We start from the raw sequence: 23,669 nt of genomic DNA on the forward strand, positions 1-23,669 counted from the left end.
AGTGTCCAGCAGAAGTGCAGTGTGTCAGGTTCTCAGAGACTTAGGTTAGGTAAAGAATCCTAAAAAATGACCTGAAGTGTTGTGAAATCCATGAAGACTGTTTCATAGGCTTTATAGACAGACAAGTTGAGAGTGACTCTTGAAAGACCAGCATCACATCCTCTTGTACCACTCAAGAATTTATCTTAATCTGACAGTAAGTTTTGAGAGTTTTAGTCTATTTCCTATCCCGAAAAAAAGTCTTGCAGAGTCATTTTCAATTGAGGGGCATTTTTAGGATTTTTTACCCAAGCAAAGTCTTCGAGAACCTGACTCATTGCACTTCTGAAGGCTCCAGGTTGCAGTTCTGGAAAATGGTGGCATTTGATACTAATTGGTTCCTGACGGTCTCAAAATAATTCTTTACATTAATTCTTAGTTCTTTTGCAGTTAACATGTGTCTTTTCTTCTCCACCTGTTTTTTTCTGACCGTGCTGACCCAATGAGCATTTCGCTGTTCAATGGTCATGCCTTAAATTTGCAACTTCTAGTATTGCATCCTTCTCATGGGCATTTAATAACTTGAAAAAGAGTTAAATCTCTTTTTTGGCTCATTTTATCTGTAAAACAAACCTACCTGATTATTATGCAAACTTGAATATAAGGAGTTTTTCACTTCCAGCCTTCATGGACAATTATATATCACTTATAAATGATTAAATACAAAATGAATAGTAGTTATTAAAATTGATGTGGAATTGGTCAAATGTGCTTGGGGAAAAAAATTTACCAGAATATCAACGTGCCTAATAATTATGCACGCACTGTAATAAGTGCCTCAGAATTACCCAAACTTAACACTAGATGTCAGTGTTTCTTTTCTTTTTCTATCTCTTTCTTTTTCTTTTTTGTGTACTACAGTGTTGACTTTTGCCCAATACATTTTTACCTGGCATTCTTGCATTGTATAGAAACCTGTCTGTCAAAAGAAAAGTAGAACAATAGCATAAATATATAAATGCATAAACGCATGAAATTCCAAAAAAAGAAAAAGAAATGAAATGAAACTAAACTAAATGTGCAAATATCAAATATTTCCATGGCGAAAAAAACAACTATGTGAACGCACATAAAAGACTGACACGTAAGAGAAGAAATTGTTGAATAAAGTCGTTATTTTTGTTTTCTTTGCGCACAAAAAGTATTTTCGTAGCTTCATGAAATTATGGTTGAACCACTGATGTCACTTAGACTGTTTTAACAATTTCCTAACTATCTTTTTGGGCCTTGAACTTGTCAGTTGCGTTGCTGGCTATTGAGGGTCAGAAAGCTCTTGGATTTCATCCAAAATATCTTAATTCAAGTTTCGAAGATGAACAAAGCTCTTGGAACGACATGAGGATGAGTAATTAATGACAGTATTGTCATTTTTGGGTGAACTGTTAAGACTGTTTTGAAAAATATAATTGAGAAAAACTGTAGGCCTAATTAAAGATCTTATTCAAACACTTTTAAAAGCTTTCAAAATATTTTGTCTTATTTAATCTCTTTTTTTCATGACAGTGATGATGGCTAATACAAAGCTGCTATTTTAGTTTTATTGTGACGATATGATTATAATGTTTTGGTATCTATAATTACCCTGGTAATTTCTACAAGATTAAAACTGGTTCAGTTGACATTTGCTTTAATTCATTATAGTTAAATGACTCAGACTATTTTGAACAAAAGCCGCATGGTGATTCAATACATTCGTCGTCTTTGTTAACAGGTATTAGCTTGAAGTTTTTGAAATGGGTGTTTTTGGTTTATTTTTTTAGTTACCAATAAGAGAACAGGGCTTTTAGCTTTTTACCATGTTGAAATAAAAAAAAAAATCAGTGCAGAAGATGTAGTAAATTATTAATTAAACTCAAGGACATTGGTTTAATGTGTCTAACATTTTTGCAGTTTAAAACAGTGGCCAAAAAATGTTGGCATGGTTACAACATATTGTACAAATAGAAACAATTAGTATTCTAATTAATGATTTGTCATACACAGCTAAATGCCAGAGTTTATATGTCATTCTTCATACCTTTTTCCCATCCCTTTTTTCACTGGAAGTAACAAACACAAATGCAGTTCAAGGGTCAAAGTTCTTCAATACTGATCAATGCTACAGGAATTTAAAGTACCGTTACAGTTTTGATGGCACAAAATGTTTACCAAATAACCACTGGGCAGAATAATACAGAGAAAAATACATTTTTATAAAAGTCCAGTCTAAAAACTAAAAATTTTGTTATTTACTCACTCAGAATGTTAATTCTTATCTTTCATTGTATGGAAAAGAGCAGCGTGAACATACTGTCAAACATCTTCTGTGGTCTATGGAAGAAAAACAAAATCATATGTGTTTGAAACAACATGACGGTGTGTAAATGATAACAAATTTCTATTTTTGGGTAAACTTGGGTAAAAAAAAAAAAACTATAGACAGTGTCTGTGACTGTACTAGCAGGCAGTGGAGAATGATGAGAGTAGGACAGAACAGAGCAGTTTGGAGAGAAACTCGTCATGACTAAAGCAGCAGAGAATGAGGGAAGATACAGGTTGGACAGGTTCGTCCAGTGGGCTGGTATTCCGAACACTCAAGACCAATGGGGTGTGGTGGGAGACTGTGTTCTCAAAGGGAAACGATAGAAACTGCGGTTGGGAGAGGAAGAAGGAAAGGTGCTCTTCATAGTTCCATCGATGCAGTTTAATTTTTCAAGGGTCAGAGAAGGACAGACACATCCAAGTGTGAACGTGTGAGGTGAAGAGGATTCTAAGGAGGCTCTGAGGTGGATTGATGTAAATTGGCCTGATACTCTTAAGTCAGCGAGAGATTCTGGGCAACTGAGACAACTGAGACAAGAAGGAGGTTGAGGAGGACCAGAGATGGCTGAAGCAGCAAAGATTGAGCTATTTGTCAAGGTCTGTGCTTAAACAGTCAAATAGTCTTAGGCTTAACTTGATTTCTTAAAGATACAAGATGTAAAAGTCTGTATCTTGTGATCTAACCCTTGCTCAAAATGGTTGTACTTCCAATCATTCCTATGCCTTAACCTTTAAAAACAACATTGGTGGCCTTGAACTGGTCTTGTTTAATTTAGTACTTATGATAAGACCTCTAAAACATGTCTGAACGAAGGTAAAATTACTTTTAAGTAACAAAAACATGAACATCTTAATGTTAATGCCTACTAATGTTGTGGTACGTTTTCAGGAAGTAGTTCTATGCTACTTGTACACTAAGTAAATTAAAGTTTAAGAGTTTTAAAGGCTTACTAACTGAATGTTGTCTTCAGGCAAGCGACGATGGTGAAAGTGTTGGTAACTGCCCGTTTTGTCAGCGGCTCTTCATGATACTCTGGCTGAAGGGGGTCAACTTTACCCTTACCACAGTGGACATGAAGAGGTGAGAGATGTCAACATCAGGATAACAGTTCTTCTCAGAGTTCATCCCTTAGAAAATGAAAAATCACAATGAAATCTCTTAAACATCTCAGTTTCTAGATGATAAAATGATTAAATGGAGTGCGAATTGTCATCTACAAAAGACATTTTTTCTCTGAGGAAAGAAAAAAACAACCAAGTAATCTCAAAACTTGCTCAGTTTATCAAAAAATCTGAGATGTCAGTATAATCTAAAACATTTCTGTTCAAGCTATTATGTTTTATAGCTGTCTACTTTTACAGTGTGTGACCATTTGTCTAATATATGTAATATATATATTAGTTTATGTTAGTATATGTTAGTTTCTCTTAAGAAACTTTAGTACAAACTTCTGAGAAAACTTTAGTACAAGCTAAAAATTACCTTAGAACTTCCTCTGGGATATTCTGACCGCAACTGTATTTTTTGTGACGTTGGAGCCCACTACTGTTAACTCTTTCGAAAATTAACTATGGTTTTACTACAAATAAAACCAAAAAACCATGCTAACCATAAATTAACAATGGTCTTGCTACACTAACCATAGTTTAACCATGGTATTTGTAGTAAAACTATGGTTATACAAATGGTAAATATTGCATCAAAAAAAACATGGTTACTACACTCTTACCATGATAAAATCATGGTTAATTTTCGTTAGGGAAGTGAGTGGAATTCACTGTCGTAAATATATCACTGTGGTAATTTGCTGCCGTAAAGCATCCACCCTTTTCGCGGAATTTCGTACCCGCTTACAAACCTTCATATTTCCAAAACAGATGTTAGAAAGAGACAGGAATCGTTTACTTATTAGAAGTCAGTCAACCATTGTCATTGTGAAACTGATATTTCAAAGTAATTTTATTTTATTTTTTTCAAATTTTGTGTAATAAGCGAGTACATAATGGATCCATTTTCCAAACCGTGTTTTTGGCATACTAGGAATCGCCGCGGAGTAGTCCAGTACGCGCCAAAAGTAACGGACTGCAGCTTTTAATAGTATGATTTTGTATGAAGATAAATGCAGTAGAAATACACTAGAATTTATTGCTTAGCAAGCACATCCACTAGTTTAATACCTGAAAATGATTACAGTTTTTTCAGACAATTTATGTTTTTTTTTTGTTTGTTTTTAGAGCTCCAGAAGTACTGAAGGACCTGGCTCCAGGTTCTCAGCCCCCTTTCCTCATCTATAACGGAGAGGTCCGCACCGACACCAACAAAATTGAAGAGTTTCTGGAAGAGACCCTTGCTCCCCCACAGTGCGTATGAATTCACAGCACCAGATCAAAGATTTCAAGTATTTTATTGTGAACCAAAATTTTTATAAATATAAATGGAGAAGTTATGTCAGTAAACATTTTTTTCACTGCTTTTGCATTACAGCTATCCCAAATTATGCTGCCGCTATAAGGAGTCTAACACGGCAGGAGATGATATCTTTCACAAATTTTCAGCATACATCAAAAACCCCAATCCTGGGCTCAATGACAGTAAGGGTCACCACTCTCTGAATTCATTTGGCCGGTGAAGTCATTATGTTTGAGATATGGAGGCTGTCCATTCTAAAGCATCTTGGAGAACTTGTTGCACTAATTGGTATATAATATTCTCTAAGATAGATGCATTTGAAAATCAATATGTTAATGGTATGATTAATACGTACCTTTCAGTGCTGGAGAAGAAATTTCTAAAGAGTTTGATGAAGCTGGATCAATACCTGTTGACTCCTCTTCCTCATGAACTGGACCAGGATCCAGATTCATCCCAATCCACAAGACATTACCTGGATGGAAATGCGCTCTCTCTTGCTGACTGCAACCTGCTTCCAAAACTGCACATTGTGAAGGTTCTTGTCATTTTTCCCATTTAGATGTCAAATCCAGTAAATTGTTTATTGTGGTGCTGATATAATACAGTTGCTATTTAGTATGAGTGGAATGAATTTACATCTCCATTATGGTCATTAAACTTCATCTAGTTGATAGATCTAAATGTTTTGTTGACTTTATAGGTGGTGTGCAAGAAGTACCGTGGTTTTGAGATCCCCAAGGAGCTAAAAGGCCTCACAAAGTATTTGGACAAAGCATACAAGGAGGATGTGTTTCACCTCACCTGCCCCAAAGATAAGGAGATTCTGCTTGCCTACCATTCAGTGGCCAAATATCTCAACAAGTAAAACTGGACTTCAAAGAAGGAGGAGGAGGACAAAGATTGTGTGGAATTTATTGTAAAGTTGTTGTTGTTGTTGTTTTTTTTTGTCTAGTGTGTACACCAAAACTGCCTACATTATAAACGTATGGGAATTTTGATTATGTAAGTATATTATGGGTGGAGGTTGTTTTCATTCATCATTTAAAAACCACAGCTGTGAATACCAGATGCCTGCCTTATTTGTTCCTGCCATTTTTAGTATTTAAATATGTGTCACTTTTGTCTGTGGTTTTGATGGATTACTTTTGTTTGATAGCCACTCATTTAGAAACGTCTGTGAATGTTGTTTTTGAAGGCTGTGTGAAATGAGACATGTAATTGGTCTGAAATTCTACCCCATGTGAAAAAGAAGACAAAGCACTAGACTAGACAACTCTTACAATGATGTTATTGATGTCAAAGGACACTCTCGAAATGTCCAGAATGTATAAAACGGCTTGCAGACAAATAAAATTCTTATGGAAGAAAAATGCTTGATTTAATTGCATTTGGTCAAGCAAAGGGAACTAACAGAAACACGAATGTACACTGAATTTTCCTAGTACAGTATCACTTTTCCTACTGTCAACAAGACAAAACATGTACACTGTAAAAAATAAAAAACACAATTTGTTGAGTCAGCTTAAAATAATTTGTTACCCCGCTGCCTTAAAATTTTAAGTTCAGTCAACTAAAATAAGTTTAGTCAACTTGAAATGTTAAGTTGTACTAAGTAACAACTTAGATATTTGTGTTTGCTAAACTTAACAGATGGGTAAGTAACCCAGCTGACTTAAAATTTTAAGTTGATTCAACTAAAATATCTAAGTTGTCACTTAGTATAATTTAACATTTCAAGTTGAATAAACTTTTTTTGAGTTGACTGAACTTAAAATTTTAAGTTCAGTCAACTAAAATAAGTTCAGTCAACTTGAAATGTTAAGTTGTCCTAAGTAACAACTTAGATATTTGTGTTTGCTAAATATAACAGATAGGTAAGTAACCAAGCTGCCTTAAAATTTTAAGTTGATTCAAATCAAATATCTAAGTTGTCACTTAATATAATATAACATTTTAAGTTGAACAAACTTAAAATTTTAAGGCAGCAAGGTTACAAATTATTTTAAGTTGACTCAACAAATTGTTTTTTACAGTGTAGGCTGTTACATAACTTGTGATTATTGTTATTATGAAAGTTATTATGTTATTATGGTTTTGAATGAATAATCTGGCTCCATTTTTTAAGCATGCATTTTATGCATGACATATAACAATATTATAATGTTCTGTGTAAATATAAAACAGCAACGCTATCCACCTTGTTCTTCAACGCGGAAGTAAGCGGAAGTAAGTATGGGTGAGACTTCCGGTTCATTATCCAGAAGAGAAGAATGACAACATGCAGTAAACGTTAAAGCTGTTTGCACTACAAACCAGTGTGTTCATAATTAAGATAATACATTAAAATAATATAGTAAGACAACAATTTGCAATAGCCAGAGGCAAATAAGACCGGAAGCCAGACCCATAAAATCTACAAATGGCCACGCACACGTACACAGAAAAATGTGGATTAGAGACATATTATTAATAAATTGACATTAATGACATGTACTTCTTGTTTTATCATTCTCCACCTCTTTTTTATTTTTAATGTTATGGTTTTCATAGTCATTGGTACTATCTTGGTATTGTGTATGTTGTTTTGCGTTTGATAATTAAAAACATAATAATGATCGAACAACAGCGATCCTGATTGGTCGCTTGACGTTCTTTGTAGCCAATGAAACTGCACGTCACTGCCACATGAAGGACTGTCAAGGCAACAGCAGAGATTTGATTTCACGATGCGAAAAAGCTGCTGCCAAAGTTTACAATGGAGTAAAATTTGTTTGGAAATGACAAGAAAGTGACCCAGCCAGCCGCTGTGGCATGAATAAACTGTTTCAAACGGAATTATCTCACGATCGGTCTTCAATTTCGCTGTCTTTAGTAAGTAAGCTACTGTATGCTAGCTAATTAGCATATTGCTTATTCACGTTCAAACCACTTGCTAAAGAGGCATTTTTGAATAATATGTATGTTTTATTGACATTTTTGTGCAAGAGGTCTAAGCCTAAAACAGCCTTCAACTGTTTCTATAAGTTGACGTTGTTGTTTACAGTTCAAACAGCTGTAACGCCCATAACACATGCATGTCAGTCCTGCTTCAATGACAACATAAACACAGCTTCGTATTGAACTGGCATGGTTATTTTTCCACAGGATTAAGTCAAATGGTTTGCAAAGGTGTGTTAAACGCAACTAAAGCAGAAGTTAGTCTGTCAACACTTTACTCACAGAAAAGTTCACTTTTTCAGTGTTTTCTTCCTCTCAATCTGTCATTCGAGAGAACGGATAATATTTTAAATATAACTTACAGTACAGTGCTTTTTTCATAAACTGAGTAACTTTTTTTTATTATTATTTAAAGAAATGGGAGAGAGTGAGAATGAAGATCAGTGCTTGTATCCTGTAAGTATCATGCATCACACTATCTCAAATGTCTTTTTTTTTTTTTTTTTTGTTACAGCTATATGCATATGAGTCAATCATTATCAGTTCATGTACTTTGTTGATTGTTTGTCCACTCAGTGTTTATTAAAAATGTACAGTATGGTGTTAAAAATGACCGCTAACAGGTTTGGAATGACATCAGGATGAGTAATGACAGTATTTTCAATTTTGGCGAATGTTGGATTAGTGGTTTAGAATATAGATCCATTTATTTTTGCAAGGGGAAGTGCTTTTGTGTTTTTGTTCAAGACAGGAAGCAACTGAGCAAGCACGGGCCCCTTTGAGTCTCATTTGAGGTTAACTTCTAGGTTTGGATTGAAAAATAAACATAATTTCAAAGAAACGCCATATGAGCTGTCTTGTTCAAATGGTATTGTTCTGTGGAAGAAATGTAAATAAATTATACAATACAAATATAAAAGGGTGTTTTATCCGGGAGGGTTTATTGTCAAACCAGAACATAGACATAATAGGGAGTGTGTCTGACTGTTTATATATTTGTGTGTATTTCCTCAGGGTATTATTGGGAGTGAAATTCGTTCCCGTCTGCAGCAGTTTGTGGAGGAGAGGATGCACACCACCATGGTACAGAAACTCACTGATGTGTTCGCTAAATTCAATTTAATTTTCCAAAACTGAAAATTAAATCATTAATTACTCACCCTCATGTCGTTTCAAACCTGTAAGACCTTAGTTCATCAAAACACAAATTAAGATATTTTTGATGAAATCCAAGAGCTCTCTGACCCTCCATAAACCGCACGTTATTTTAGTTTTCTCGTAGCTTTATAAAATTACAGACCTTGAACATGGTAGGACTGCTGTCGATGAAGGGTCAAAAAGCACTTGGATGTTGTTGAAAATATCTTAATTTGTGTTCCAAAGACGAACAAAGGTCTTACGGGTTTGGAACGACATGAGGGTGAGTAATTACTGACAAAATTTTAATTTTTGGGTGAGCTATGCCTTTAAGGCCTTAGTTCTTAGTTCACACTAAGAACGATAGCTATGTTAGCATCCACACCAATGCATGATAAACCTTTGTTTGTTATAAGCAAACACTGCAGTTCTGACATCTGCCACTTTAAATGCTCAAGGAGAAGGACGTCAGACAGACTCAGATCAGCTGTACAGATTATGTAACACATTACAGACATTTAATCATGTTTGGGTTGACCAATACACCCATTTAATGAGATGATTATTTCTTGCAGCATTTTTGCCAGTATTATTTGCTCTGATACTAAAAACATGTTTTGATGAAAGTGAAATCAAAATTCCAGTAGTAAAGGATGATATTTATCAATGTTATCTTCCATTTTTGTGATGTTTTTGTCTGTTCCAGCTGACGGGTGTATTGATCGGTGCCGTGGTGGCTGTGTGTCTGATAGGAATCTCTGTGCTTTTCCTCTATCGCAGATATAAACTGGCGAGTACGTGTCACTTCTGAGTCCAAAACGATGCCTTCACTCTTTTATAAGAGTTTATGTCTAATATTCATTATGCATTTGCTTGTATGTGTTTTAAGACCAACAGGCTGGTGTTCCACGCTACCGCTTCAGAAAAAGAGATAAAGTGCTTTTTTATGGCAGGAAAATCATGAGAAAGGTTGGTCACGCCTTGCTGAAATCCATTTGCTTACCTGTGATTTGCACCGTTTTAGCTGGTGATTAATAGTCACATTTGTTCTCCAAGATGAATAGCTGAGTGTTCAGACTTCAGACTCTGCAGAGACTTGCTTCACATACTCATTTGTAGGTGTAATTAAAACTGACATCAGCTGAAACTTCATTCTTTCTCCACTGGAGGGCAGCATAGAGTGTGCCAAGCGGCATGTGTGGCACCTTTATGACTAACACCATGATATTTTTATTTGCTCTCCATCCTCCACTTAATTTTTCTATTTTGATCTCAGGTCCAGACCTTGTCCTCGACACCATCCTCCTCTTCGGTGTCTAAGCAGCGCTCTCGGAAGAGGCCTAAAGTTCTTAGTATAGCACGCAGGTGTGTTTAGCCTCTCACATACCTAAGTTTTACAGAACATATGCGATCTCGTTTTATCGCCCACACAGTTTAAGTTTGATCAGTGCTTCTTTTTTGACTCCTGCTATGATGTGATGCAGGATCTTGCGGATCAGGAAGGAGCCGCCCACTTTGCAGCCTAAAGAACCACCTCCCTCTCTCCTGGAGGCAGATCTCACTGAGTTTGATGTGCAGAACTCAAACCTGCCCTCTGAGGTGCTCTACATGCTCAAAAATGTCAGGTGAACAACTCTGACCCTGTGGGATCACATGATCGCAGCTGAGCTGCATGCAAATCACATGGTACTTTTTTAGCCTGATGGAATGTCTGGTGTTCGTCTGAAGTCAAATGTTGATCCATTTCAGGGTACTTGGTCATTTTGAGAAGCCTTTGTTTTTGGAGCTGTGTCGGCATATGGTGTTTGTGGAGCTGCAGGAGGGAGAGGGGCTGTTCAAGCCTGGGGATGATGACGACAGCATTTATGTGGTTCAGGATGGAAGGCTGGAGCTTTGCATTCATGAAATTGTAAGGATGAGCTTTAGAGATACCTTTTGAAGTACTAGCACTCGTTTAGAGAATGTCAATGTCGGTTGATCTACTTATGTACATGACAATTTGCACAGTACGCTTTACGACAGAATAATTTAATCTTGAGTTAAAGGAATGGTTCACAGAAAAATGACAATTGTGTCATTAATTAGGACATTGTCATCTTTGGAGCACAAAATAAGATAAAACAAACCAGAAAAGTAAGGACATTGTTAAAACAAACCTTGAACCTAGATTTTTTTTTTTTTTTTTTTTTTTTTTTTTTTGAAGCTACGAAAAAATATTTTTCAACAATTTCTTCTCTTCCATGTCAGTTTCGCAAGAGTATAACAGTGCACAAGAGTATAACAGCGCATGTCCATTTATGTTAGTTTATCATCTCTGCAGTGCCTTGCGAAAGTATTTATACCCCTTCATTTTTTTTAACATTTTGTTATGTTGCTGAATTATGTCAATCTACACTCCATGCACCATGATGACAAATTAAAAAACAGAATTGTCACAACTTCATAAATTTATTAAAAATAAAAAAAAAACCTGAAATAAGTGCATTGCATAAGTATTCATACCCAAGCACCTTTACTGCCTCAAGTCTATTTGGGTATGATGCAGCAAGATTTGCACATCAACATTTGGCAGTTATCTGCCATTCATCGTCTCACCTCTCAAGCTCTGTCAGCTTGAATCGGGTCTGGCAGACATTTTTCAGGTTCTCCAAAAATGTTTGATTGGGCACTCAAGGACTCAAAGAGTTGTCTATAAGCCCCTCTTGCTGTGTGCTTAGAGTCATTCTCCTGTTGGAAGGTGAACCATCTGGCCAGTCTGAATGCTCTGGACTGGGTTTTGATTAAGGCTACTTTTCTTCTACTCTAACGAGTCTCTCAGTCCCTGCTGCTGAAAAACAGCCTCACAGCATGAAGCTGCTACCTGCATACTTTAACTTTAGGATGGTACTCTGCAGGCCTGGTTTCCTTCAAAAATGATGCTTGAAATTGAGATTCATCAGACCAGAGAATCTTGTTTCTCACAGTCTGAGGGACCTTTAGATGCATTTTTGCAAATTCTAAGTGTATTTGAAGTTTGAAGTTTGAAATATGGTGACCCATACTCGGAATTTGGGCTCAACATTTAACCCATCCAAGTGAACACAACACTGTGAGTTGGGGGTCTCAGTTCAGTCGTGGTATTGAGGGTGGAAAAGAGCACTGGTTATTCACTCCCCCACCGACAAATTCAGACTCGAACCGCAACCTTTTGGGTTAAAATTCCGACTCTCTAACCATTAGGCCACACTTGTAGTAATATCTAAAAGCGATATGAGTTCTCCTAAGCTGAAATTGCAAAGTTGTGCTTTATCATTCTGAATAATGATGTGGAAAAAAGTAATTTAAAGCAGTTTAACATAAAGCTGCAACATAACAAAACATGAAAAAAAAAAAAATGGAGTATGAATACTTTCGCAAGGCACTGTATATAATTTAAAATGTAAAAAGACAACTAATAAAATAGTGGTTTATTGGGTTCAGTATCTTAGTGGTTCAAGATCTGGGCTGCTAATGGAAATGTTGTGGGTTCGAACACCACAGCAATTGATTTATGAACAATCACCATAATTTCCTTGATTAACCTCTGGTTACTTCACTGGGTTTGTCCCTGCAATAAATTCCCTGTAGGTCACTTTGAATAAGAAGTGTCAGCTAAATGGCAAATGAGTAATTAAACTTAGTGCCCTCACCTAAAGTTATTATATTATCTTTCTGTATGTGTGTCTTTCAGGATGGCACAGAGCCTGTGGTGAAGGACGTGTTGCCCGGGGACAGCGTTCACAGTCTGCTCAGCATTCTAGACATCATTACAGTAAGTTCTCTGTCTGCCTTCCTTACTTCTTATCCAGCTCCAGTGCACTGTGATTCATTTTGGATCTTCCCTGTCTCTCCAGGGTTATCCTGCTCCCTATAAGACCGTGTCTGCTCGTGCAGCGGTCAGGTCAACCATATTGCGTCTGCCTGCCTCAGCTTTCCAGTCAGTGTTTGAGAAATACCCAGAGACGCTAGTGAGAGTCATACAGGTACAGAGGGGTTTGAACTCTCGCATAGCTGTCTGCATCAATGTGACCTCTGTCTTACTGAACATCTGTCTCAGCCACCGTGCAATAATATGACACACATTTTTTTTCAAGGTTTTTTTTTTTTTTTTTTTTTTTTTGCTGATGTACCTGAAGTGAGGTCTGTATGTAAATGACTTCCATATGAAAGCACAATACACTGTAGTTCCTCTTAGTCTTTTCCTAAATTAGTAGTTTGAAAAGGAAATCAAAATGTTAAAATGAGGAAAATGAGTGCAAATAAATATCCAATATTGCCTGATACAGATAAATAAAGAATAATAATAATACAGTATGTAATGTTTATGGTTACTGATACAGTTAAAGTGACAATTTTTATGTTTTATGTTCTTCGTCAGTGGTTTGCCTGTGCAGGGAACATGATGATGTGCAAAGTTAGATTATGTCTACATTGCATATCAAACATCTTTAGTTCAAAAAAGCAAAGAAAATCCTGTTTTCCCCATGATATAGCTCATAGACGCTAGCATATTATTTGTGAGAACGCAAACTGTTATTTATAGAAATAAGCATAGCAATTTACAAGAATGACAGTGTTAATTTGTGGCTTGTTTCTGTCTGTTTAGATAATCATGGTGCGTCTGCAGAGAGTCACTTTCCTGGCACTCCACAACTACCTGGGACTGACGACTGAGCTTTTTAATCAGGTTGGAGATATCGTACAAGCGTACATCTCAGCATTATTGCTTTTAGGATCACACACACTCTATCACTTCTAAAATATGTGCTTTTTTTTCCCACACACACACTCTCAGTGTTATTTCATGCTACGTTAACCCCCATCGGCATAATCACTCCTGCGCTGGAGCCGTAAAACTCAGCTAGATTGAATAACATGGATCATAAGACCTCGGCTTTCATTTAAAGGACAGCGACTTTAACACCCTCTGGGTGGAAATCTCCCATCAGCCATCACTGCATGTCACAGCACAACCCTACGAACACGTAACTCGACCCTCAGAGCACGGACAGGCAGAGGGAGTTGTTTTCTGTTTTGATTTAAGAAGTACTTTTGGCTTGCGCTGTGAATTTGAGTGCTCTCCCATCGGCTATAAATACAATTTAGTCCCAACAGCAGGCAAGATTACGTGACAACACAGCACAAGTTCTCACATTTATCATTTTAGTGATGTTCTGCTTACCTGGGTTGTGTTGAATGATGAGTTTAAGTGCAAAAATGAACAAGGTTTAGTGGTAAGTAAGGATGTTGTGAAGTAAAAATCTAATACAAGTTCCTTTGAAATATTATAGTTATGTTCCTGTTTGTTTCATTTTTTTCAAGTTTTAAACCTTTTTAAGTACATCCAGGAAAAGTTATGACTTCTAGTTAAGCCAAGCTGCTGTTTGGCTTTAGAAGAGTTGAAATATAGTGCCAAAGTCATTTAAACCAATTAAATGATTCTTTTTATGGTGTTTTTGGATAGTTATGGTCATTTTGGATTAGTAAATGATAACAGTTTCTAAAGTAAGACAACAGTCTGTGGAGAAAGACAGCAGTCAGTGGCTGTTACTTTAGACAAGTAAATTATTTTATGGGTGCTAGATGCTTGTAAGTGTCTATCTGATATATATGTCTGTGTGTGTGTGTAGGAGAGGCAAGCAGTGCCGTTGTTTGCGGTCAACAGCGTGCTCACAGAGGGGAGTCCCAGCAGAGTCCCACGCAGACCCCACATTCAGACACAAACAGAAGACGAGCACCTGCAGGGCTCTGGAGAGAACTTGACAGACTCCGGTACATGTTTGATTTTCTGTCGTGTGGACAAATTGTTCTTTTGGCTTTGTTTTTGTTTTGTTTTTTAAGTGAATTGAATGCAGTTGAAATATTTCACAAATTGCACTATACAGTGGGTACGGAAAGTATTCAGACCCCCTTAAATTTTTCACACTTTGTTATATTGCAGCCATTTGCTAAAATCATTTAAGTTCATTTTTTTTCCTCATTACTGTACACGCAGCACCCCATATTGACAGAAAAACACAGAATTGTTGACATTTTTGCAGATTTATTAAAAAAGAAAAACTGAAATATCACATGGTCCTAAGTATTCAGACCCTTTGCTGTGACACTCATATATTTAACTCAGGTGCTGTCCATTTCTTCTGATCATCCTTGAGATGGTTCTACACCTTCATTTGAGTCCAGCTGTGTTTGATTATACTGACTGGACTTGATTAGGAAAGCCACACACCTGTCTATATAAGACCTTACAGCTCACAGTGCATGTCAGAGCAAATGAGAATCATGAGGTCAAAGGAACTGCCTGAAGAGCTCAGAGACAGAATTGTGGCAAGGCACAGATCTGGCCAAGGTTACAAAAACATTTCTGCTGCACTTAAGGTTCCTAAGAGCACAGTGGCCTCCATAATCCTTAAATGGAAGACGTTTGGGACGACCAGAACCCTTCCTAGAGCTGGCCGTCCGGCCAAACTGAGCTATCGGGGGAGAAGAGCCTTGGTGAGAGAGGTAAAGAAGAACCCAAAGATCACTGTGGCTGAGCTCCAGAGATGCAGTCGGGAGATGGGAGAAAGTTGTAGAAAGTCAACCATCACTGCAGCCCTCCACCAGTCGGGGCTTTATGGCAGTGTGGCCCGACGGAAGCCTCTCCTCAGTGCAAGACACATGAAAGCCCGCATGGAGTTTGCTAAAAAACACCTGAAGGACTCCAAGATGGTGAGAAATAAGATTCTCTGGTCTGATGAGACCAAGATAGAACTTTTTGGCCTTAATTCTAAGCGGTATGTGTGGAGAAAACCAGGCACTGCTCATCACCTGTCCAATACAGTCCCAACAGTGAAGCATGGTGGTGGCAGCATCATGCTGTGGGGGTGTTTTTCAGCTGCAGGGACAGGACGACTGGTTGCAATCGAGGGAAAGATGAACGCGGCCAAGTACAGGGATATCCTGGACTAAAACCTTCTCCAGACTGCTCAGGTCCACAGACTGGGCCAAAGGTTTACCTTCCAACAAGACAATGACCCTAAGCACACAGCTAAAATAACGAAGGAGTGGCTTCACAACAACTCCGTGACTGTTCTTGAATGGCCCAGCCAGAGCCCTGACTTAAACCCAATTGAGCATCTCTGGAGAGACCTAAAAATGGCTGTCCACCAACGTTTACCATCCAACCTGACAGAACTGGAGAGGATCTGCAAGGAGGAATGGCAGAGGATCCCCAAATCCAGGTGTGAAAAACTTGTTGCATCTTTCCCAAAAAGACTCATGGCTGTATTAGATCAAAAGGGTGCTTCTACTAAATACTGAGCAAAGGGTCTGAATACTTAGGACCATGTGATATTTCAGTTTTTCTTTTTTAATAAATCTGCAAAAATGTCAACAATTCTGTGTTCTTCTGTCAATATGGGGTGCTGTGTGTACATTAATGAGGAAAAAAAAAGGAACTTAATAGATTTTAGCAAATGGCTGCAATATAACAAAGAGTGAAAAATTTAAGGGGGTCTGAATACTTTCCGTACCCACTGTATGTAAGTACATACGTATTCAAATTTAGATTAATTCACTAATAAATCCATCATAAATCCTCCATAAATGTTTCTTGAGCACAAAATCTGCATATTACAATAACCAAAGTAGATTTTCTATCACAGGAATATATTACACTTTAAAATAATATTTTTTACAGTAATATTTCACAATATTACTGTTTTTACACTGTTTCTGATCAAATAAATGCAGCCTTGGTGAGCATAAGAAAAATTCAAATATACAAATCTTAAAGGATTAGTTCACATCCAGAATAAAAATTCGTTGATAGTTTGCTCGCCCCCATTTCATCTAAGATGTTCATGTCTTTCTTCAGTCTAAAAAAAATTACGTTTTTTAGGAAAACATTCCAGGTTTTTTTTCTCTATATAGTAGACTTCAGTGGGACACAAGAGGTTGCAGGTGCAAACTGCAGTTTTATTGCAGCTTCAAAGGGCTCTACATGATCCCAGATGAGGAATAAGGATCTAGCAAAACGATTGTTTTTTTTTTTTTTTTTTTTATTATTTTTTAGAAAAATTACCAATTTATATACTCTTTAACCACAAATGCTCATCTTGCACTAGCTCTGTGATGTGCATGCGCAGCTTGATGCATTACATAATCATGTTGGAAAGATCACGCGTGGTTAGCTCCAACTTCTTCAACTTCAACTTCAGAATCGCCCGGCATCGTTGTTTTGTCTTATTTTGTAAAGAATGTTTGACTTTCTTTGCACGTTTGCATTGTAAACACTGGGTCTGTGCTTCCACCTACATCACGCGTAGTACTTAATTTGTAAATTGCGAGGTCCTGGAACAAAGCGGGGTGACGGATCCAGCATGTGATTACAGGAATGAGAGGTAACGGAGCATTTGCACAATCACATTGGTGGACTAACAGCATGCAACAGTTGCTTTTATTAGGGCTCATACAGTCATGAAAAACCTGGAAAAGCCATGAAATTTAAAACAGCACACACATGACCTTTCCAACATGACTGTATAATGTGTGAGCATTTTTGGTTAAAAAAGTATATAAATTTCTGTTCTATGTTTTTAGAAAACGACTGATCATTTTGATAGATAAGACCTTTATTTCTCGGCGTCAATCCTGGAATGTTTTCCTCAAAAACCTCAATTTATTCCACTATGTGGATAAAAATCCTGGAATGTTTTCTTCAAAAACCTAAGTTTCTTTTCGACTAAAGAAGATAAGACATGAACATCTTGGATAACATGGGAGTGAGTGAATTATCAGGGAATTTTTATTCTGGAAGTGAACTAATCCTTTAACGTCTTACAATCCAAGATGGGAACCATTTCATTATTACAGACTAAGCCTTGCCCTAAAAAATTGCGTTTGCAATATTGACATTATATATGAATATTTAGCTTGTGTTTCTGTCCGATTTTGCTTTAATCTAAAGACAGTTTTCCTGAAGTCAGAAGGAGCTTTTTTAACAAAAATACAGGAATTTTGTACGTGGCTTTTTTGAGAGTGATATAAATGTCTCATCACTTAGATGGAGGGCAAGCTGGTTCGTATGAAAACACGTCCACAGTCACACGGAGGTCTCGCTCGGTCTCAATGCCTGTAGAGAGCTCAGGTAAGAGATGACCTACCATCTGTCCATCCACTCTTATTCACTCCACACATTCTTACTTTTACACACAAATGACACCTCTAGTACTAAACTCTACAAAATGGTTTCTATGTGTTTGTGTGCAGGAGTGGCAGGAAATGACCTGAACATGGCTTACGAACGGGCACGAGTTACCATAGATGATCCTCCATCCAATTCTGTCATTCACAAGGTTTTTTTTCCCCACCACCATCTAATCTCTCTGCCATCCTAAACATCTCTAGATGTTAAAAAACACATCTTACATGTTTTTCCAGTCCATTTTGAAGAAGAGTGTGACCATGCAGCATGCTCCATCCGCTGTGATTCACTACACGGACAATGCACCACACTCCGACGTCCCCCCTAGTAAAGTGGGCGCCATTTTCCAGGCCGCCAAGAAGGATCTGCTGGGGATTATTCCGCTGCAGGTCAAAATACATCTCCATTAGTGGAATATGAGTTCATGGTTTATGTATGCTTGGATTGATTTATGTGTTTGTGTTTAATATTTTTATTGGTACTGTGTGTGTCCAGGACCCCAGTTTGCTGGAGGGCAGAGTAACGCTCCATCAAGTTAAAGCTGGATCCATTGTAGCTCGCCAAGGAGATCAGGTCAGACATCACACAAAAAAATTCATATGAATGGATAAAAATCCAGTGAGCTGAATGACTGATTTGAGATGCTTTCAATGGAAGACAGCTTTGTTGCATATATTAGAAGGAGGTGTAATATTGCTGTCTAATTTTACGTGAGCTTAAAGGCCCAGAAATGCTGTCTAAATAGGCAGCTCACTAAATTTTGAAGCCTTTCATTCACTAGACATTTCAATGGATTTCTAATGTGTTTCTCTGTCTAAATGATTTGCTTGTCTGTGTGTGGGTGTGTGTCCCACAGGATGTAAGTGTGCAGTTTGTGATCTCGGGCACGCTGCATGTGTACCAGCGGATGATTGACCGAGAAGTGGACACGTGTCTGTTCGTGGCTCACCCAGGAGAGTTGGTGGGTCAGCTGGCCGTATTGACGGGTGAGCCACTTATCTTCTCCGTACGGGCGAATCGGGACTGCAGCTTCCTGTCCATCTCGAAAACACACTTCTATGAGTAGGTTTTCACTCCACACTTTTAATGTTAGTCCAGATTTTTTTGTACAGTCTCTCAGTAGTTTGGGGTCAGTAAGATTTTTTCAAGTAAATTTCTATTTAAAAAAAGAATGCTGAGAAAAAAATGTATCACAGTTTCTGTGCATTCTGTGCAGATATAATTGTTATAATAAGATATAAGTTACTGTTTAATCCAACTTGTTGACATTGGTAGGCAAATAATGAACGTAAACTCACTCTGGTTGCTGGTTTTAATGGTTCTCCAGCTGACATGTTGATTCGTCCCCTTATTTATGTGCATGTTGTCAGGATCATGCGAGCTGAGCCCACGGTGGTGCTGAATGTGGCTCATACAGTTGTAAGAAGGATGTCATCTTTCGTCAGGCAGATTGATTTTGCCCTTGACTGGATGGCTGTGGAGGCGGGCAGAGCTGTCTACAGGTTCACTTTATTTCCTCACATATTTACTGGTTACCGTATTTTTTTTTCTCCTTCTTTCACCCTATTTATTTTTTTCTCAACCTTCAGCCTCTTTATTAGTGTAAATAAATACCGTTAGTGCACTACATGGCCAAATGGAACAGTTTAATTAGCAGGTATTCATTTTTTATTTCAGCTGCATACAGTTGCAGAAAATCTTACAATGAAGACCAACTCCTTATTAACTCCCTCTGTTTTGAAAGTAAAGTACTGTTCAAAAGTTGTTGTTTTTTTTTTTAAGAAATGAATACTTTCAACCAGCAAGGATGCATTAAATTAAGCAGAAGTCACAGTGTAGATGTTTATAATGTTACAAAAGATTTCTGATTCAAATAAATTATGTTCTTTTGAGCTTTCTATTCATCATATATATATATATATATATATATATATATATATATATGATATATTTCTATATTTCTATTCATATTTATATATATAATGGTTTCCACAAAAAAAAAATTCTTAAGCTGCATATTAGTTTCTAACGATTACTTTCTAAACGATCATGTGACATTGAAGACTGGAGTAATGGCGGCTAAAAATTCAGCTTTTCATCACAGGAATTTTACGTTTTAAAATACATTAAAAATATAAAACAGTTATTTTAATTTGTAGTAATAATATTTTGCAATACAAGTGTTTTTTACTGTATTTTTAATCAAATTAATGCAGACTTGCCGAATGTAAGAGACTTTTTTTTTTTTTTTAATCATTTTATAAACTAGTGCTGTTAAACGATTAATCGTAATTAATCACATCCAAAATAGAAGTTTTTGTTTATGTAATATGTGTATATACTGTGTATACATACAGTATATATTTTGTAAATATTCAATGACGTGACACGTAAATTTTCTGTCCGATTGTATTTTTTTCAGTAAAAATTGGTTTAAATGCATTAAAAAGTACATCTCCCATGTATGGACCCATTTTAACTTTTTAAAAAAGATATTTGTAATTTTTTTTTTTTTTTTTAATCATTTTAAAAACTAGTGCTGTTAAACGATTAATCATAATTAATCATATCCAAGATAGAAGTTTTTGTTTATGTAATATATACTGTGCATACATACAGTATATATTTTGAAAATATTCATATGGTCAATGACGTGACATGTAAATTTTCTGTCCGATTGTATTGTTTTCAGTAAAAATTGGTTTAAATGCATTAAAAATTACCTCTCCCGTGTATGGACCCATTTTAATTTTTCAAAAAAGATATTTGTAATTTTTCTTTTATTCAAAGTGTCAAAATATCATGTGGTGCCACTGTCCGGCCATAACTGTTGGAAGCATCTTTGAAATTACCCTAAATTTATCCAGATTAATTTTCTGCACTATTTGGCATGATTTCCAAAGTGTTTTGTAATTCTGTATAAAATTGCAAAGCATTTGTATTAATTTTCCATCATAATATAAAAACAAACTTTGTCCAATGAGTTCCGTTTTATGAAATATCATGTGGTGCGACCAATAACAGGAATAACTGTATTAAATAAAAAAAAAAAAATGTATATCTCATTTCTCTGGTTGAAATATGAATCACAGCTACAGTATGCTTAAGTGAATGGCATTTAAAAAAAAAAAAAATATCAGTTTTATGCAATTTACAGGAAAAATAAGTCTGCTAACTACATTTAAGAAGGTAACTCTAAAATTATAAACCAAAATCTTGACATAATTATTCACAAAAACTCAAAATAAATGCAAATACTTTGTTTTTAAACACTTTAATTACTGAGAACATCTAAAAATGTTTAGGAAATGAATTAATGTTAACAAATCACGGTCGCACCACATGACATTTTTTAAGGCTATGGCCAATTCATTTAGATAAAATCACTTTATTTTAAATTTTAATATTAATTTATGTGTACACAACATTCTTAATGTTTGAACAATTACAACAGATATTATTATTTTTTGTATTTTAAAATTGGCCTGTCGAAAATCCTTATACGTCAATGACCCATATTCATATAATTGATATGTAAATATTTTTAATATAGAAACATAACATTTTACTTAAATATATACATGCATGTGTGTGTGTTTATATATACATAATGAATGTACACAGAACACACACATTATGTAAACAGAAACATTTTGGATGCGATTAATCACGATTTCTGCTAGACAGCACAAAAAAAAAAATACCGACCTCATTTTTTTTTAACAGTAGTGTACATTTGAAAAGCACCTGTAAGTGTGTCATTTGCATGTCCTCATAGTTTTGGCCGTGTACTGTATGTATTATTATTAAATGTCCTTCATAACCGTTTTTTGGCTGTCCTGTGAGCAGCTCCCAGATAAACTCTATTGTTATGATCTTTTTCTCTCCCTTTTCTCCTATGCCTCCTCTGTAAGAGATTTGGACAGAATACAATCTAATAAACTTGCCGATTTCCTTTTTCTCTTCTGCCCCTCTGGCTGAGACAGATAAGCTTCCTCAGCATTTCATAAATCTTTTATGATAAACGACCTCATCCTTTCTCTCTCTTTTTCTCTCTCAGGCAGGGTGATAAGTCTGACAGTACTTTTATAGTGCTCAGCGGCCGCCTGCGTTCTGTCATCTTGAAGGAGGATGGGAAAAAGGAGCTGACTGGAGAGTACGGCAGAGGAGACCTCATTGGAGTGGTGAGCTTTTCCACATGCACAATACAGTGTCTTCTTGTCATAGCAAACTTATTTAGCTCTGTTATTTCCAGTAAAAGCATATTTACGCAATAAGATCCTAAAGAACTGTCCTAAGAAAGATTTATAGGTATCACGTGGTGTAATGGTTAAAATCTGTGCTTGCAACCAAAAGATTGTTCCTTTAGTTTTCTAAAATTCATAACCTTTTGTAACTTTATATTTTGCTAAGATGACTCAACCATGAATCAGATATTGTTACACAATGCTACATATGTACTATATAGAAAGTCAGTCTATTGTATGTGCAGGATCTCCTAGAATAGCTTTGGTGACATTTACTGGCGTTGATGTATTCAGTAAATTTGTGCCACCTAATCAGGTGTGCATCAGACAAAATAAACTCCGCATCTCCCAGGAGATCCCTCTGTCTCGTCATTCATGATGTTTTATTGTGATTGGCTGGCGCTTTTTGCGTCTCTGTGGTGACGCCTATGCTGCTAAGAATACCTGTCCATGTTGATGCCATGGTTACGTTGCTTGGAGAACAGTGGTGGCTCATTGTCCATGGACGTGAGTGATGTGAATGAAGGCCTGATTTGAAAATCCCAATTTAGTCTCAGTTTGCGTCATGGATTTTTATTGGTGCTGATCTTTGCTCTTTTGTGAGCAAAAATATATTGCCTTAATTACATAAATGTATGTCTAGATAAGGAGCAAATATGATAATTCTTTAATTATTAACCCTGTGTGACTTTCTTTTTGGTGAATAACAGTTTTCATTCTGTTACTTGCTGAGAGCAGTTGTATGACTTGGATTAAGTAAGTCATGTGGCGTTATTTTAGTATTAGTAAATTACTATTATTTATTAGGATTTATTAATATTTTGAACTTTTTTGAATATTTTGTTTCAGTATTAATTTTAGTTCAAGATTTAGTCATTTTATTAATTTAGTTTATATATATATATATATATATATATATAATAATTAGTTTTAGTGTTAGTATTTTTTTTGTTTTTTTTTACTTTTTTATTGTTTTTATTGTAGTTCATTTATTGTGGTTAATAGCCATAGGCTCATTTTGAATGACTGTTTTAAGTTTTTTTTTTTTTTTTTTTTAAGTTTAAGCTTTTTATGTAATATGTTTGCTTCGTTTTATTTCAGATTTATTAGACTTTTATTACAAACAACTTTTAATAGTTAAAATTTAATAACAACACTGAAGTCATATGAACCAACCTATTTTTGGGTGAAATATCCCTTTTTAAGGTTCTTCACAGCAGATATGTGACCCTGAACCACAAAACCAGTCTTAAGTACAGGGTTCATACAAGGTGCTTAAAGTGCTTAAAGTACTTGAGTTTGACTTTTTGAAATTTATGGCTTTGGAAAGCCCTTGAAAATAGCAGTATGCCTGAAGAGGTACTTGAAAAGTCCTTGAATTATTGAAAGA

General features: G+C 36.1%; 2 protein-coding genes across 2 annotated transcripts in view; both read left to right on the forward strand.

Annotated features, from left to right (window-relative positions):
- The first annotated feature begins 2,634 nt into the window (after positions 1-2,634).
- clic3 (chloride intracellular channel 3) lies at positions 2,635-6,117 on the forward strand. Its single transcript, XM_051093421.1, has 6 exons — positions 2,635-2,937; positions 3,312-3,421; positions 4,576-4,701; positions 4,826-4,932; positions 5,113-5,288; positions 5,454-6,117. The coding sequence occupies exons 1-6, from the start codon at positions 2,902-2,904 to the stop codon at positions 5,616-5,618; spliced, it is 720 nt and encodes a 239-aa protein (XP_050949378.1). The 5' UTR covers positions 2,635-2,901; the 3' UTR covers positions 5,619-6,117.
- A 1,638-nt stretch (positions 6,118-7,755) lies between these two features.
- Positions 7,756-23,669, forward strand: part of pnpla7a (patatin-like phospholipase domain containing 7a) — a 33,940-nt gene continuing 18,026 nt past the window's right edge. Inside the window, 19 exon segments of the mRNA XM_051092334.1 lie at positions 7,756-7,921; positions 8,106-8,146; positions 8,705-8,773; positions 9,534-9,621; positions 9,717-9,796; positions 10,104-10,192; positions 10,312-10,452; positions 10,577-10,736; positions 12,537-12,617; positions 12,700-12,828; positions 13,452-13,532; positions 14,476-14,617; positions 17,892-17,975; positions 18,098-18,183; positions 18,269-18,421; positions 18,528-18,605; positions 18,889-19,094; positions 19,403-19,534; positions 22,093-22,216. Of these exon segments, the coding sequence (XP_050948291.1) occupies positions 7,909-7,921; positions 8,106-8,146; positions 8,705-8,773; positions 9,534-9,621; positions 9,717-9,796; positions 10,104-10,192; positions 10,312-10,452; positions 10,577-10,736; positions 12,537-12,617; positions 12,700-12,828; positions 13,452-13,532; positions 14,476-14,617; positions 17,892-17,975; positions 18,098-18,183; positions 18,269-18,421; positions 18,528-18,605; positions 18,889-19,094; positions 19,403-19,534; positions 22,093-22,216 (1,977 nt within the window). The 5' untranslated portion in view covers positions 7,756-7,908.

The sequence above is a fragment of the Labeo rohita genome, chromosome 21 (genome assembly GCF_022985175.1).
Source record: "Labeo rohita strain BAU-BD-2019 chromosome 21, IGBB_LRoh.1.0, whole genome shotgun sequence".
NCBI classification, from domain to species: Eukaryota; Metazoa; Chordata; class Actinopteri; order Cypriniformes; family Cyprinidae; genus Labeo; species Labeo rohita.